The sequence below is a fragment of the Macrobrachium nipponense genome, chromosome 25 (assembly GCF_015104395.2).
Source record: "Macrobrachium nipponense isolate FS-2020 chromosome 25, ASM1510439v2, whole genome shotgun sequence".
NCBI lineage: Eukaryota > Metazoa > Arthropoda > Malacostraca > Decapoda > Palaemonidae > Macrobrachium > Macrobrachium nipponense.
Genome location: NC_087214.1, coordinates 8,243,959 through 8,261,450, shown reverse-complemented (window position 1 = coordinate 8,261,450; position 17,492 = coordinate 8,243,959). Strand labels below are relative to the sequence as shown.

At 43.9% G+C, this 17,492-nt stretch overlaps 1 protein-coding gene across 1 annotated transcript; it reads right to left on the bottom strand.

Annotated features, from left to right (window-relative positions):
- Nucleotides 1–610: 610 nt before the first annotated feature.
- LOC135199274 (uncharacterized) lies at nt 611–17,276 on the bottom strand (the record flags this gene model as incomplete). The annotated part of the gene is given in 2 exon segments (XM_064227169.1): nt 611–1,367; nt 17,162–17,276. A coding segment is annotated over 1 exon segment (582 nt). The 3' UTR covers nt 611–711.
- Nucleotides 17,277–17,492: the final 216 nt, after the last annotated feature.

Genomic DNA, 17,492 nt, shown 5'->3' with positions numbered 1-17,492 from the left:
TATTATTATTTTTCTTTTGGTACTGTACTTATATGCCTACGCCTCATGTCATTAATGTATAAAAATGCAAACGTCCTCAAAATGCACATCCGCAGTGAATATTACTCGACGTTAGTCTCCTTCATGAAATAAAACCTGTGAAAATAGTTCATTCATATGTTAAAGTAATGTTGGAATGTTATTTATGTTCAAAATAATGTTCGAAATATATTTGGATGTTAAATGTTAAGCATGGTAGTGAAATATTGCAAGCAGCGAGAGAACAAAATGCAAGAAGACTGACACAAAAATAAAACATTTTCTTTTGCACTGAAGTCTCATTTTAGACTTTTGGACAGTTTTCTTTATTGTGTAGTAATATTGCAGTACTGTAAAAACAAGTTAATTCCATGCAGAGAATTTTACAGTTTCAAATAAGAGTGTCACTGCTACCACAGAACAACCAACATTACAAATGCCTTCATCTGAGGCTACAGTTAATTGCAAAAATTAGAAGAAGTAAAAAAAGACCAAACAATGTAACTAAAGTTTTCCTATTCTACTGTTCAATGCATTGTGTTATTTTAATACTCCATAATTAAAAGAGGTGTATGTTGATAGAATCTTCAAACAATTTTGGAATTAAGTTTATTTTCTCTTGCTAAACAAAACTCTATAAATAATTTTTAACATTATTAACACTATTAATATAAAACTAACAAGACAAAAAAACTAATCATCTAATGTATCCAAATCAATAGGATATTCTTGTAAAACCTTTATAATCCTCAAGTAAAAAGCTTTCTTATCTTTTTTTGACAGGAGAGTCATGAAACCTGCAATAGCATGTGTGGCTGCTCTAACAATAGGATCACTTAATGGATCTGGTTGATTCAGTATAGAATCAACTTTATTCAGAATATTGTCAAAACGCTGCCTTTCTGATGAGTATTGTAATTTCCTCCTCTTTTTTCCCCTTGTACTTGAGCTCTGGAAATTGCAAGAAGAGGAGGATGAAGTAGATGTATGGGGTCCACCAAAATCATTTTCACTGTCCACGGACGATGATGATGCAGAACGTGTGGGGGGTGGTGTTAGATCTGGGATATTGCATACTCGTGGTGGTGCATCATCATTCTCATCCCAATTATTGGATGTTCCCTCAGCATAATCAAAAGATTCCGGTTCTGCCTTCACTTCTAAGGAGGGGTCCGCAAACGAAGAGCCTTCACCTGTGTTTTCAGTAAGACCCTCCTCCAAAGTCTCCTCCTCTTCTTTGAGTAGCAGCAATGATGATGATTCTTCAGCTTCCATTTGCACAGGATGTTCTATGTGCAATACTCAATCCTAGTTAGGATCTGAAGGAAATTTCCTCTGTTTGGAATACTCTGAAATAAAATAAAAAATCTGAAAAAACATGTTCTGAACAGCACCATTCATTCATAACAACTCTAAAATAAGCATCCTCAGGGAAAACAAATATCACAATGCAATGATCATCTGGATACAATTAGTCTCAAAAGAAATAAAACAGCCTTGGATGCTGTTCGGCATCAACAAATTTATTCAGGATAATGTTGGTCAACATTTCAACCAGCTTCTACCTTTACCCCAAATTCCTGACTTTAATTTTGACAATCAAATGAACAGCATCTTTTCTTCATGAGTTGGAAGTATTATAAATCTATTTACAGAAGAATGGGTTCTTTTCTTATACAAACAGCATGTACATTTTGAGGTAGAAAAGGCTACTTGGACACCCATTGCATATAAATAATTTCTATCTAGTGTGAGTTTCCACGTAACTTTTGAGAATATGGGTTGGAAAAAAACTCCTTCGGCTAGGTGAGTGGCTGCTTCTCTCCAGTATGGGTTCTCATAATTATTTTGAGAGGAGGGGAATCATAAAAACCTTTTTGTTATCCAGTGCAATTGAAAGACCTTTCATCAGTATGAATTTAATTGTGCAATTTCACGCTATCAAACGTGTACTATAACTGTTTGGACATTCATAACAAGTGAATGATTTCTCTGCAGCATGATTTCTGACGTATATTTTGAGACTTTGAGAATGAGGAGAAAGTACTTGGACACAAAGAGCAGAAGGAATTCTCATGCCAACGTCGAGATAATTTAGGAGAGTAAAAGTAATCTGGCATTCAGTAGCAAGAATTTGACAGACAGTCCCAGACAATTTACAACAGGAGTTCCATCCTATGTTACGTTATTAGACAAAAATTGTCCTAAACCAAAAAATCATCAAAAATCCTAAGAAAATCTTACTATAAATGCTTTGGCTGGAATTAAAAAAGATGTAAACTGCATTTTTATTGACTTTTTCATAAAAAAAGTAAAAATTTTAATTATTCTGCCATTTTGGAGCCATATTTCTTCTGGCGGATCAGTGTTGTAAGCATCGGGGACCCAAAACCATGCATCGTAAACAGCGAAATAATTTCTGATGAAAATATTTGAAAAGTGCCGCAACCTCTGAATGGTGTAAGCCGGATCCACTGTAGACGGGGACTCACTGTATTCTTATACATAGCACGACTCTTCACACCATATAGGAATCAATCTGGCACAAACGTGAAAAACAATTACTATATCAGTTTAATAATAATAATTTTTAAAACTAAATTGTATTTTTCCTAACTATACAATCCTGAGGTCCTTTACAACAGGAATTACTAAAGGGAAAGCCTAGGAACAGCCGCTGCACTTTCAAACAAGGTGGTTAAGTAGTTAACTACCAGTCCGGTAGTCAGGAGTCCCGACAGGACATAAGCATTCCAATTTCTTAAGGGCCGGGTAACAGAGTGAGGGGTGGCATGAGGTGGGAATTAGCGTAAAGGACCTCAGATTTGTATAGCAATTTAATTTTAATAATGTGATTTGTTTCTACACGCTATACAAACCCTTGGTCCTTTACAATAGGAATACTCGCTTATTGGTGGGAGGAATATGAGCGAGTCTCTATGACCTGACTGGAGTTCACCATTCCTGAGATATTCTTCCTGGGCATGAGAGTGAGGAAGGAAATCAAGTCTCTGACGATTTGATTGGACTATAGGAACTAGGTAATCAAAAGTCAAACTTCTGGGCTATTTCATATGAGGGAGGGATGTATCCCCATATGTAATGCAAAGAACCATAATGTGGGAGACAATAAGGCAATTGCGACTATTGGGTTGTCTTATATCATACCCTCCTTCACCCCCTTGCTAAGGGATGGAGAGGATATGTTTCTATAATCTAATCAAAGAACATAGACTGGTAGCTCTAAAGTGTCTTACCTTTCAATGGCCACCTGGTCCAGCATGTGCCAGTCTGTGCACTCTCTACCCAAAGGAAAAAGACTAAGATGAAAGGAGATGAAAAAGAACCAGTCACTCCCACAGTCATACGCACATTTATACCACACAACATAGGCAAGACACAACCTTGTCCTGTTAGAGGAGCTGGGTAAGCTACAAAACTTGTTGAACAGCCACCACCTGTCTCAAGGACCTGTGTGCAATATCCCGAAGGTAATATGAAGTGAAGGTGGTCTGGGATAACCACACCCCAGCCTTCAAAATGATGCCAAACCGACAGGTTCTTACGGAATGTGTGGGAAGGGCCAGTTCCTCTGACTTTGCCAGCAGTAGAGTACACTTTCCCGATAGTTACTCGAACGCAAAAAGAAATAGTGCTCTTGGATGCCTCTTTCTGGAAACTCCAGTGCTAATGAAGAGCTGTTAAGACTGAGGCTGGAGAAGTTAAGTACTGTATTCTTCTGATAGCAGTGCAGCATGCTAAGGGGACAAAAGAAGCATCTAGTCTGGATCATCACCAACAAAATCCTCTACGGAGGGGCTTGTAAAGGACTCGAACCTAGCGTCAGGGACTGATGGGTTCCGAGTCTTTGCTACGAAGTCCGGGATGAAATCAAGCGTAACTGAACCCCATCCCCTTGAGTGCTTTACATCGAAGGAAAGTCTGTGAAGTTTTCTAATTCTCTTCGTCAATGCCACGCCAAGCAAGAAATCAGTCTTCAGGGTCAAATCCCTGTCTGACGACTCTTGTAAGAGCTTGTATGGTGTACAAGTCAGGTTCTTTAACACAAGAGTCACATTCCCCACAGGTTTCAGACTAGGCCTAATGCAGCCCTATACCTTTCTACAGATGAAATAAAGTGAAGCTTCTCTCAAAGAAGGAAGATGAGGAAGTCAGCGACCTCCTAAATAGTGGCTGACTGGAAAGAGACCCGCCTACGACACCAACCACAGAAGACGGAGGGACCACTTTCCTGGTATACTGCTGCAGAGGACTGTCTGAGGCATCAGGTCGTCTCTGCTGCTGCTTGGCGAGAAAAGCCTCTTGCTCGCAAGAGATGGTAGATAACCTCCAGCCATGAAGACAGGGAATGCACATGTAGAATGGTACCAAGAAGGTTGTGCCAGGGCGGAATCTCTCTCAGTGCCTCAGAGAGCAGAGCTGGAAGGTTGGGATATCAAACGTCTTGAGGACATTTAGAGCCACCAGTTTCATCCTGAGATTTGAGGTGGTCAGTGCTCAGCTGATCACCATGTGAATCAGACAAAACAGAGGAAATATGTACACCTCGAGGTTGTCCCAAGGATGTTGGACCGTCTTCTGCAGTGGCCCATGGGTTCGGTACAATGGAGCAGAGAAAGTCTGTAACATCCTGTTGTACTGGGTGGTGAACAGGTCTCCGACAGGTCGCCCCCACAGGTTGAACAGTCTTTCTGTTATACTTTATTCTGGTCACTGAGCTTGTGGGCCACAACATTCTTCTTGCCTGGAATGTACCTGGCCGAAAGCTCTACCAAGTGGGCTACTGCCCACTCATGCACCTGCAATGTCAACTGGTGAGGTTCATGGGATAGAAGACACTCTTGCTTGTTGACATATGCTACTACTGTGGTATTGTCATTCATCAGTACCGCAGTGCCCAATCACTCCTGAAACTCTTGGGGGGCTAGGAAGGCAGTCTTGAGTTCCAGGATATTTATGTGAGGGTGCTTGTCATGACAGTTCCACACCTCTGAGGTGCAACTCCTCTAAGTGCATCGCATCCCTCGGTCGACGCATCCAATAACAGAAGCATGTCCAGAAGGGGGGGGGTAAGAAGATCTACTCTTATTAAGAGGTTGCTGTCGTCTAGCCAAAAGTCTAAAAACTCTCTCACCTCCTGCAACAGTGGGACGAGAAAGGAATAAGGATCTCGAGACTGTGACCAAAACTCAACCCAAGTGACCTATCACGACTTGACAAAGCTGAGCAGGCTGCTCCTGCTAAGACAGGAACTGTTGCACTGCCTTCCTGAAACTACTGATATGAGAGTCTGAGGGGTAGATTCTTGCTGCTACTGTATCTATCAGCATGCCCAGGTACTTTATCTTCTGCTTGGATTCAAGATCAGACTTCTCGAGATTTATCACAATTCGAAGATTGTGACAAAAGTCAAGAAGGCGATCCCTGTCCTGTAGCAGCTGCGAACAAGAGCTCACCACGATGGTCCAACCATCAAGATACTTCAGTACACATATCCTGTGCAAATTGGCTCAAGCTGAAACGAGGGTGAACACTCGCATGAATACCTGGGGAGCAGTAGCGAGCCAGAAATAAAATGCCCTGAATTGGTACACTGTCTTTCCCAAGGGCAAATTGAAGGTACTTGCCAGAGGACTGATGGATGGGTATTTGAAAATATGCATCCTTCAAGTCCACCACAAGCATGAAGTCATTCTCCCTGATGGAGGAGAGCACACGGCACGTTTTCTCCATTGAGAACTGAGCCAGGCGAATGAATTGGTTCAGGGAGGATAGGTCTATGACCAGTTTCCAGCCCCCTGAAGTCTTCTTTATAAGAAAGACCCAGCTTTAAACCCAGGAGACTTGTCCAACATGAATGAAGGACCTAGCACTATAGCAAGAGGTGCAGGAAATGCTGAACAGACCCCTTGCTCAGCATTTCCTGCACTTCTTGCTTTAGTGCTAGGTCCTTCTGCAAACCATTGATGTACATTGAGATATGTACTGGAAAAATGGAGAGGGGTGGCTGAGACTCAAAGGGAAGTAGATATCCCTCCCAAAGGACATTTACTACCCAGGTCTCAGCTCCATATAGCTGCCATGTTGGCCAATGGCTCGAAAAGCACCACCCACCAATAGCAGCAGCTGGAAGGGAATGCTACCCCTAGTGCTTCCCTTTCTTCTTTCCTTTGCCTCTCTTTCCAGCTGGGAAGGTGGGCTGAAGGGGGGGGCGATTGCAAACCCTTCCCTGATAAAGAAGGGTTGGTACTTCTGCGGGCACCCTCCAAAGACTGAGAATTCTTGGGGGCAGAGGAAGAGCTAGCCATACTCAAGGGCCTAACCTCAGTGGAGCACAAATACCCGGTCTTCACTTATCTAGAGAAGAGTGAGGTAGAACCCAGCAACAGTCTGTTCCTACAGGACAAGCCTGACGCAGGACCTAGAGTCCTGGCGATCACAGAGAGGGTGGCATTGCTTCTCTTCAGCACCAGGTTTGCCCACAGGTCTGCCATCTGGTGGGCGAGGTAGGAAATGCCCCTACCTCCAGACTGGCACAGGCTCCCGAGGGCGGTGTCTTCCCCAGGAACAACAGCCCCTGAGGAGGCAGCAAAAGAAGAATCCCCGATCTAGCCAGGAGACTGCCTGGAGAGCTGCAATGGCAGTAGCTTCCAGGTTCGCTGCTTCCTGTTGAGAGAGAGAAATAATCTCTGCAGCAAGGTGCTGCAGCAAAAGACCTGGGCCTAGGCGAACTAAATCTGGGTGAACTCTGTCTGGTTGGTAATGACCTCTTCGAGGGACTGTAGTAGCTTCTCTGCTGAACGGTTTGACTGAAGCAAATTATCCTATCCACAGACGAGATTATTCACTTGGGACCCCACAAGGATTCGAGGCGCGAAGGAAAACCCACAGATGAGGCCTTAGTCCCTTCCCCACGATTGCTATACTGACAAATCAGAGATACAATTTTGCCAAAAGTCCTCTACATCTTGGGGGTGTCCGCATCTCTAGGGAAAGGACCCTCAAATCCTTCCAGAGTATATAGTCCTCTCGATCTACTCTTCCTGCAGTAAGGAAAACCTCGCCACACCCCTTAGATCCATCCTCCACAGCTTGGGTGTATGTCTGGTGCGGTCCCAAAACTGAACAAGGGACAAAGGCACCTGCTATAGAACTCTGTGGAGCCTCTTGTTTGCTTTGCCCTTCCCAGTGTTACCCCAGGAAGTAGAAGGAACAGGAGAGGAGGATCAGGCACTCTCCCCTGCCCTGCTGGTGGGACCACCAGGAGGGCGAGTCACCTGCGATAATCAACCAGCGGTTGATTATCGCATTTTCACCTCTGTGAAACACCTTCCTGAGAGTGCAGAGGTTCTGGCTCAGCAGAGAGTGCTCACTTCCTCCAAACCAGTTCGTTTGTGAAAACGTGAGCGAGAGTTGGGTGGAGTTGAGCGAGCCATTGACTGGCAAGAATGTGCGCTGTCCTCACGACACATCGCAGTCTCCTTCCAGGCCGAAACCTTGCATGAAAAAGACTGCACAGGGGACCTCCTCTTACTCTCCAGATGTTTTGTCTCGAGAGACAGACACCTCTTTCCTATAACCTGTGACACAACTAGGCTTAGTGCTGACAGCCAGGGGCTAGTCACCTGCATGACTTGCACCCTTCTCCTGCCCTGTGCCAGAATTGGGATGGTGAGAACTCTCTCAGCACCAATTGTGAATGCATGTGCCTCATTAGAGGTTCATACACTCAGGGCGTCTCGGGAACGAGCCCCCGACGATGCACTGTTCTAAAGGCAGAAACCCTAGAACCAGTGGTAGAGCATGAACCGAAGTCTGTGCTTCTGTGGCTCCTGAAACGCTAGACCCATGGGTAAGAATGATTCCCGATCCCAAAGGATTTGGAGAGCTGGAGGAGATCCAACTGCTTCCTCTGTTGAAGGAGGTAGACCCTTTGAAGTCCCATGATGGGGCTACTTAGGGGGTGGAGAGGCTACCTTCTCCTTCTTAGACCGTGAAGTCTAAAAAGAAGGGAACAGGCGGCTGAAGACAAAGATGAAGACGAGGAAGATGCCAACACCTTTCTACACTTCTTCATCAGGTTCCTCAGAATGGCGGCCAGATCCCACATCCAAGGGGCAGCAGACAACTGAGTAGGAGCAGGCATCAATTCCTGGACTGGAGCAGAGGTCGGTCGTCTTTGGGTCCTTCCAGAGGGTGGAGTATTAGCAGGTGCTACCAAGGCTGGTAGCACAGCAGCAGAAGGTGGAGATGCCACCTCAAATCCGGGAGGATGAGGCACAGACATAGTAGGAGCTGGTAGATGGGGGTGAGTGCCCATTACCATCGAAGGAGTTACATTAGTGGGATGAAGGCAAACACCATCTTAGGGACCATGATAAACCTGTGGGTGGTTACTGAAGTTGTAGTGGTGGTAACCACAGCATGGGTAACAGTGGTTGACTGCCTAAGGTGTGCCACCAAACCATGAACTGATGGGGACTGGGTTAGGCCTAATGAACCCCAAGCCTGCACAAGCTCTGACACCACACCTGCAGAAGTAAAAAGTTGGGTTGGGAGAGGAGTCCCCCTTCCCTCCAGAGGTAATTCCCCCTCAGAACAAGAGGAAGCTCTCAAAGAAGTGCTGCCCTGACCACTTGTCACAGCCAACCCACCCACCCCCTTTCCTGTCTTCCTTTGACAAGTCGTAAGAAGACAAAAGTGAGAGTTCCCCCCGAAGGAGAAACAGCAAACACAGGAAGCTTCCTGGGAGGGAAAAACAATGACAAAGGGTCAGCAATTAAGGGGGTCGTCAGGGGTGTATCACCTCCGAAACCTTGGAACTCTACTCCAATAATGCTTCCTCCCATCAAACCTCCCACACTGCTCAGGATCCCAGGAACAACAGTTTACACATATATCATTGCTGGAACACTTGCAACTTCAGCATTGCTGAAGTTGTGAGTGTTCCAGCACAACTTCAGCAACACTCACAACTTCAGCATTGCTGAAGTTGTGAGTGTTCCAACAACAGTTCACACATGTATCATTGCTGGAACACTCACAACTTCAGCAATGCTTGGAAAGGGCGTGAGGGTCTACCTCTACAAAAGATACAAAATTTCCAAACTTCTTCCTGTCAACTCCTGGGCATACTTGCTAGGCGAAAGCAGCTTTCTTTGTCTTTACAGATATGTGGCTTTGCATTATAACACGCACAATCACAAGCAGTTATTCATAATTGAAAACGAAGATTGATCCCACCGCAAGGTAATTTCCATAAAGGACAGCACAACAGTCGGCCAGAGAACGAGTACACATCTTCACCATACGACAGCAGAAAGCAAACTGGAATGTTTAAATCTGATTGGGAGGGACTCCCAACTTACGGACCGGTGCTTAACTACCTAACAACCTTGTTTGAAAGTTAAGTAGCCATTTCCAGACTTCTCCTCAAGTAATTCCTATTGTACAGGACCGAGGGTTTGTATATCGTGTAGGAACAATTAAATATTTCATGAGACCAACTATGTACATGTCTTAGCCCCACAAATTAATGCTAAAACAACATGTGTTCAATCAATTTGTATTTTTCAAAACATACAAACATGAGCTCTTTACATAGGGGAAAATCTCAAAGCAAGCTGGCTCTGGTTTAAAAATAGAAACTATGTTTGGTGGCATGGGAGTGATAGCCAATGGGGAGAGAGTAGGCAGAGTCTGACATCTCTTCTACCTTGTTGTATGTGCCATGAAGCACCAGTTATCTTCCAGCCCAGGTAACAGTATGAGGGGTGGCTTGAGGTGGGTCATTTGTATAAAGACATTAGGTTTGTAAGTTATGAAAAAACAAATCAATTACAAAATTGTCATTTGTTCATAAACAGAACAAACCTTTGGGTTTTTATGTAGGGAAGAATTACTTTTGGTAGGAGGATAAAGTAAGCTTTAAAACCAACTGGTGGTTTGGCTCATCTGGGCTCACTTCTTCATCAACTGTTAAAGCATAGGAAGGAACTGAATGCCTTTGACCTATTAAGTGAAAGATTACTCAACAGCCAGACATCCAGGCTTCGACATAAAGGGAACTCTAGTCTACTTTGTGTCCAGGAAGGAGCTAAAGGAACCTGTAATTGTGCCAGATTGTTCTATTGTCAATCCCTCTCTCCCCTTGAAAGAGAGAGGATAGGAGTTGCTTCTATTTCTAGAATTTTAATTGTCCTGTAGTGGCAAACAAAATATTCAATCATTAATGCAAACTGTGATATCTTACATTACAGTAATTTATTGTCAAATATTTTCAGTATCTGATCTTTTTTTCCAGTACAAAAAATCCTGTATAGCATTGGCCATACCATATGATGTAAATAACAAAAATGCAGTAAAAGTCTTTTTTTTTTAAATGACAATTTTTTAAAGAAATTTGTATTTTCTTAAAATACAAACCTGAAGATCTTTACATAGTTTACCTTACGAACTTTCAAACATCACAGATTTTAAAAGTAAATAGTATTTTTCCTCACTACAAACCTGGTGTCCTTTACAATAAGAGTGCAGTGGACCCCCTGTATTCGTGGGGGATGCGTACCAAACCCACCTGCGAATAGTTAAAACCTTTAATACTGGTAACCCCCTCCAAAAACGCTTATAGCTGCCTATCTTGAAAGTTCAAATACCAAATGTATACTTTAAATAACAGCCTAATTCAAATATACCTTAAATTACTAAACTATTACTGTATTAATCGTGGAGATTATATTAATATAATTTCAAAGTCATCATAAACATTTAACCTTTAAAAATATGTGTATGTACAGCCGATAACCTGGCAACAGATGCTGAATAATTGATTTGGAGTTCATTACGACATCCGAGATGGAGTCGAACATTGATACCCGCCTTTTGAAGGGGGATATTTAAGAAGATGCAAATTGTCTGCCCTTTTTGCCAATGCCAGAGAGAGACGAGATGCAGTTTTGAGGGACAAATTTGTCATGATGATTCTCGCAGGGCATGTGCGCCCTAAACGGCATTCAAATGCCGTCTATGGACCTGAGGTCCTTGTGATGGCAAGACAGACAGAAGTTTCTCATCGGTAGTTGAATCTCAACTGAGGAGAAATAATACTACTTCATGAGAAAGACTAGGATGAATGTGGTCCTGCATCTTTCACAATTGAATGAGAGAGAAGTAACTCTTGTGATTCTGACCAGAGAAAATGTCCTGCCGATGACACCAACCAGTGAAGACGGGTCCAATCCCTAATGTTACAGAGGACTGAAAGAGCTATCCAGCTATTTCTGTTGCTGCTTGGAAAAAAGCCTATGATTGCAAGGAAAACTGAATAGTCTATTAGCCATGAAGACACAGAGATTGTACTGCCTGAGGAGCCACTCATGAGTCACTAGCACCGAAGGTTGGGTCAGGGAGGAACTCCTCTCGTTACCTTGGAAGCAGAGTTGGCAGGCTGGGAGACAAGCGAAGTCTTCCATCAATTCTGGGTGAACAATGTTTGATGAACACCTTATGAATTAGTAAAAAGTATAGAGAGAAGGCAAAAACTGTCGAGTATTTCTAAAAAAGTCATTTGAGTCATCGCAGTGGCCCATGGGTCAGGTGCGATGGAGCAGATGACCTACAGACTTCTGTTGTACTGTACAGTAAACAGAAAGATGATAAGGAATCTACCGAGACGGATTTCTGCCTGATGATTCTCGCAGAGCACGAGACAGGAACCCTCACTGAGAGTCAAATGCCGCCCAGAGACCTTAGGTCTCTGTGATGGCAAGACAGAGGGGTTCCACATTAGTAATTAACCCTCAACTGAGGAGAAACAATACTAAGATGAACAATCTATCTGTGAGAAAGTGGAACCCTGCCCCTCACTCGACACCCGAGGTAGAGTTGTTTGCTAGTACATTTCATCCTGAAATGTGTTTGGCTGATAGAGTTATCAATAGCATTACAGTTACAATGGAGCACCTGCATTTTAACCACAACAGGAGGGAAATTAAACCTTCTTGTTTGGTGATATATGCCACTAGTGGTGTTGTTGCTAAACAACACCACATTTGGGTGCCTCAAAATCAAATCCCGAAACTCTTGGGAGGCACAAAATGCTGCCTTGAGTTTCAGAGTATTGATGAGCAGGTACTCATTGTCTCGGTCCCACAGTTATGTGCCTATTACTCGGTTGGTGCATCTGATAGCAGATGCATATCGTGAGAATATGCAAGTATATTCAAAGGCTCCTGTTGACTGGTCATCAGCCTAATTCCTTATTCATCATTCGAGATACGAAAAGGATTAATGACTGGAAGCAGACCTCCTTCATTCTCTAATGAAGAGAGCTAAGGCTAAGCTGTCCTGAAGGGAGGCTTCCATGGTGACAACAGGAAACTGAAGACAACTAGCTCTTAGCTGAATTGGCTGTTTCCAAAATGAGAACACAGGAGAGGCAAAGTTCTATAGAAGATGGACGAGACCCAGAATAAAGTAGGTACTTCTCCTGAAGGATACTTACTACTGGGTCTTGGCTATGTTGTTATCAAGTCCAGAGACTCGACAGACAAATCTTTCTAGTACCAGCAGTAGAATACCTGTATAAGTATTCTTTCCATGGCCTTCCTTCTGCCTTCCTCTTTGGAAAGAAGGATGAAAGAGAAACACACATGTGCACTCTATCAGAAGCGATGAGAAAGAAGAAAGCTGGCTATTTCATGATCGTCCTTCACAGCTGGATACTTTTAGGCATTGCCCGGAGGACAAGGCAGATACTGGCACGTTCCTTGACTACCTTGGTATCTGCCACTCTCTAAGAGAGGCAGAACCAAATAAAAGTTTCTTCCTAAGGGTCGAGATGACTTCAAAAATTACAAAACTGGAGATCTGAATTAGGACAATGTTCCACTTTATGCACCAGAACTGCCCGCAGATTGCTGACTGGTGCTGTGTAGGGATGAAACCTCATAGGGGACTGCCTAGAGGGAAACCATAGTGATGTTTTCAGGCTTGCTGTTGCTTGTTGAAAGACGGAATACCCTTCATGACAACGAGAAATGGCAGAAGACCCGAGACCAGTAAAGAAGAATCACCTCCTTTGAGGCAGCAGAGGGAAAGAGAGTTTGACTAGGTGTCTTGAAACTTGGAATGAACTCCTTGTCTGGAGAACAGGTATTCATCTAGTCAAGAATGCCCTCACAAGTAAGGAATATGGTGCTTTTCTGGAAAAGCAAGGGCTCAAGCAATGAAGATTATTCACAGAAGCCGAGGTCCTATTCCTGAGATCAATGTGCTGACAAATTGGAACAAAAATCTCTGCTGAATAAAAATTGAAGGTATTCGTATCCAAAAGGAAAATTTTTTTAGTTTTCCCTTGTATCCGAATTCCAAAAGATACAAACTCTTCAGAATTACCTCTGTCTGCCTTGCACTTCTCAGAGCAAGTGAGGGGGTCAAGAGAACAGGTAAGGAGAAAGGCCATTTCTACCTGTCCTACTAGAAGATCCAGCAAGAGGAGTAGATCGTGGGCGTTCATCAACTTGTGATGACTGCAGCACGGGGAAGGAGGGTGCTTATGCGATGGCAAAGCACCAACCTGAGGAAAGCAGATACTTAACCCAGACAGAGCCGAGTGCTCAATTTGGCCAAACCAAGTAAGCTGAGCAGGTCCCATAATGCAACTATGAGTGGTACTTGTTGGCTAAGCACTATAGCTTTCCTCCTGTATGCGCTAGTCTCGTTCAAGAAGAAAGTTCAAAGAGGGATTGTGTGCATCCTATACTAGGACCCTAAGGTCCAACGCACAAGGATGGAACCTGATCAAATACTTGAAAAAGTGCTGGGAGGCAGTGTCAAAACACCAAAGTCTCTCGGCACTTCTCTCACTGTGTTCCTAAACCAGACTGGAGACCTCTGCCATACTGGATGAGAAACACAATAAATTCTGTAAAATCCAGAGCTGTCAGTATAACAGCAGCCAAGCGCTCAGCGAGTTCCCAAATTCCAAGGAATTAAAGTGCTCGGCAAGACTCATGAATCTCATAAAAATTATCATCTAGAGTAGGTTCCTATCAACTTCCAAGTGCTTGCGATTCCTAGGAATCCAAGCACTCAAGAGACCACCGAGAATTCTAAGGAATTCAAGCAGTCGGCAAAACTCCTTAATCTCATGACAACAATCATCAGTGTCTTCTTTCACCTGAGTGCTCGCAATTCCAAAACATCCGAGTGCTCAACAAGCGCCAGAAATTCCAAGGAATTCAAGCACTGGGCAAGACTCAAATCTCTTCAGAACAATCATCGGGAGTGGTCTTCTCTCACCTTCTGAGTGTTTGGAAAGTGATAGAAATTCTAATGAATTCAGGAGCTTGTTGTGACTCTGAATATTGTAAGAACATTCATAGGGAGTGGCCTCTTTCTCTCATTCTAAGTGCTTGTGATTCCAAAGAATCGGAGCATTCAGCGAGTAATCGAATTTTGAGGAAGTCAGTGCTTGGTGAGACTCTCGAATTTCGTAAGAACGATCATCAGGCGTGGTCCCTCTCAACTTCTGAAGAAATCGAAGAGGAACAGGTACATAACCAGTCTTAGATGCAGACTTTTAAGAACTGAATTAGGAGTGCGACTTTGATAGATTGTGCACTTGAGGCTCCCAAGGTCGGGAAGAGCCAACAGGGGAACCAATGCCTCCTCAGAGAGAGGCACTCCCTTGGGAACCTACCAAGCACTGGTGAGCACTCAACAAGTGCTAGCAGTAGTGCTGGCAGGAAGAGGCGAATGATGTGAATGTCACGCCCTTTCTTTTATCCTGTGCCTGAACTGGGACAGTAAGAACTCTCTCCATCAGCAGCTTGGGATGCTCGTGATTTGATAGAAACATGAGCACTCAGAGCGACTCTAACGAGTGCCCTACACAGCACCCATCTAGAGGCGGGACCCCTAGACTGGTGACCAGAATGCAAATTGAAGCTTGCACTCACTCAGCTCCCAAAACATAAAACCCAGGTGTATGCGAATCAGTTCCCAAGCCCGAAAGTTGGGAAGAGTATCCCACTACCTCCTTGGAAAGAAGCAGCCCCTTAGAAATCCTGTAGGAGGATTTCTTAGGGGGGGGATAGAAACTGCCTCCCTTTTTTTTGGCCGAAGAGAGCCTATTAAGTTTCCCGGGATCTCCTCGAGCCTAAGTAAAAGAAGGGAAGGGCAGTGGAGAAGGACGTTTCATCCACAGGGCTGCTTCTACAGGATGGTGATTAGGAATCATCAACAGCAGTGGCGGGAGTAATAGGGGTGCTGGGGCCAGAGGCACAGTAGAAACTGCCCAGTGTTTGGTCATCTGGGCAAAAGTGACAAAGGTTAGGATAACCAACACAATGAGAAATCCAACCATCTACTGCTGTGTCCTACAACTGTTCACTGTCAACCTGAAGAAAAACAAAAAGATCATTAATAAAATGAGACTCCTCTCGTTCCAAAGGGCACTGCAACACAACACTCACTCCTCCTCACCCGACAATCTAGTGAAGAGGGCGACGGAGATATATCTCGTGAAGGAGAAAACACCATAAGGAAAGAATACCAGGAAAAAACTGAAGGCAAATGCCCCAAAGTTTTCCTCCCAGCAAACTTCTGACAGCGCAAGCAGCAAGAGGAATATCTCAAAAATCAATCATAACAAATATAAAGTGGACCCCCCGTATTCGCGTTCTCCAGATTCGCGGACTCACATATTCACAGATTTCTCTTGGGAACGTTTCCCTGCATTATTCGCGGAAAATTCGCTCATTCTTAAAATGCACTTTTTGAGATGAAACTATTAAAAAAACCATGTAGGAAAATTTTTAGTGGGTTTCTCTTGAGTTTTAACTAACAAAATAGGCTGTTTTTAGCATTTTTATAGGGGTTCCAAAGATTCGCGGGTTCTAACTATTCACAGGGGGGTCTGGTACGCATCCCCCGCGAATACGGTGTGAATGTTACTCCCTTGGCTGCCCACCCCGAGACACAGGCTGGGGGAAGCAGCCTGCAAAGCTTCACAAAACGTGGGTTTGTATAACAATAACTATCAAACAGTATATTCAATATATATAAATAATACAAGAAAAGATCCCACAGGGAAAAACTAGTTTAATAACAGTCAGGCAAGAGCTCACAAAAACAAATTTGCACCTCAAGATGGCCGAAAGCAAAGTGGAATGTTTACTTCCAGGCAGGCGGGTCTCCCTGCATACCGGATGGTAGTTATTGCCTAACCACCTTTTTCAAGTGTTTTAACGGCTGTGTTACAGCTTTGCCATATTGCCGTATGCATATTCCTATTGTAAAGGACCGAGGGTTTGTATATTGTGTAGGAACAAAAAGTGGTTAACTACCCGCCCACTCATCGGTCTGCACTCCACTTTGCCTTTCGACGCAGGTATCAGAATGAGGGGTGGCTGAGGTGGGCCATAAATGGAAAGACCTTCAAGGAGGCAGGACAGTAGAAACCACTGCCGTAGTGGTGATTCTAGATCCGGTAGGCATTGTGACTGTAGCTGTAGTTACGGTCACAGAAGTAGCAGTCACTGGAGGGACACTTGAGAGCCCTCAGGTGTGAGGTCGCCCCTTTCCACGGAAGGCTCCCCCGGGAGGCCAAGAGAGGGCCGTAACTCCCCAAGCCCTCAGGCCTCACAACACCTGCAAGACAAGTCAGGTTAAGAGGGGGGGCACTCTCCTAGGGGGACTCCTCTTCCCACCCAAAGTGAACAGGGACCGCCGGCGGAAAGTGAGTGATTACTGATAGATGGGTGGAGTGCATACTGATGGGTGGGTGGGGCTCCCACCACTACTGTCGGATGTTAACTACAGTACCTTGTTTAAAAGTTAAATGGGCGTTCTTAGCTCGATCTGCAGGAGATATCCTTATGTAAAGACCGGTTTGTATTTGAGTAGGAACAACACAACAGTAACTCTGGGACTGCCTGTAGTCCCATATAAAAGACGAAGGTACATATCCTTGTGGGATCAAATGATTTTTTTTTTCAATTCTAATGCCAAGAGAGCTAAGCCTAAACAGTTAGAAAGTTCCTAACCTCAAGAGTTACACTTTAAACCATACAAGAACAACAGTACCCATAAACATACAAATAATCTTTCAAATACTTACAGAAAAATCCTATGGACAGCAGTCCTAAAAGGTTCCCAACATGACCAAGAAATACACTTCCTTTTTGATGATTACTTCAACTTATGAAGTCTGCATTTGGTGCACCACAAATGATCTGCAAGATAGAGAAACTGATCATTATAAATATATACAGGAAGTTTATCAGGCTTACATTAGTATACAGAAATAAATGTTTTCCTCGGTAATAAACAATATACAATGTCCTGGAGACTAAAGCAGGCAGCATTACACATGCTTGGAGGAAAAAACTATTATTCCTCCAAGGGGGAATGCGAGAGAACGATTTCCTGCTCAGCCATTGCTACGGCAA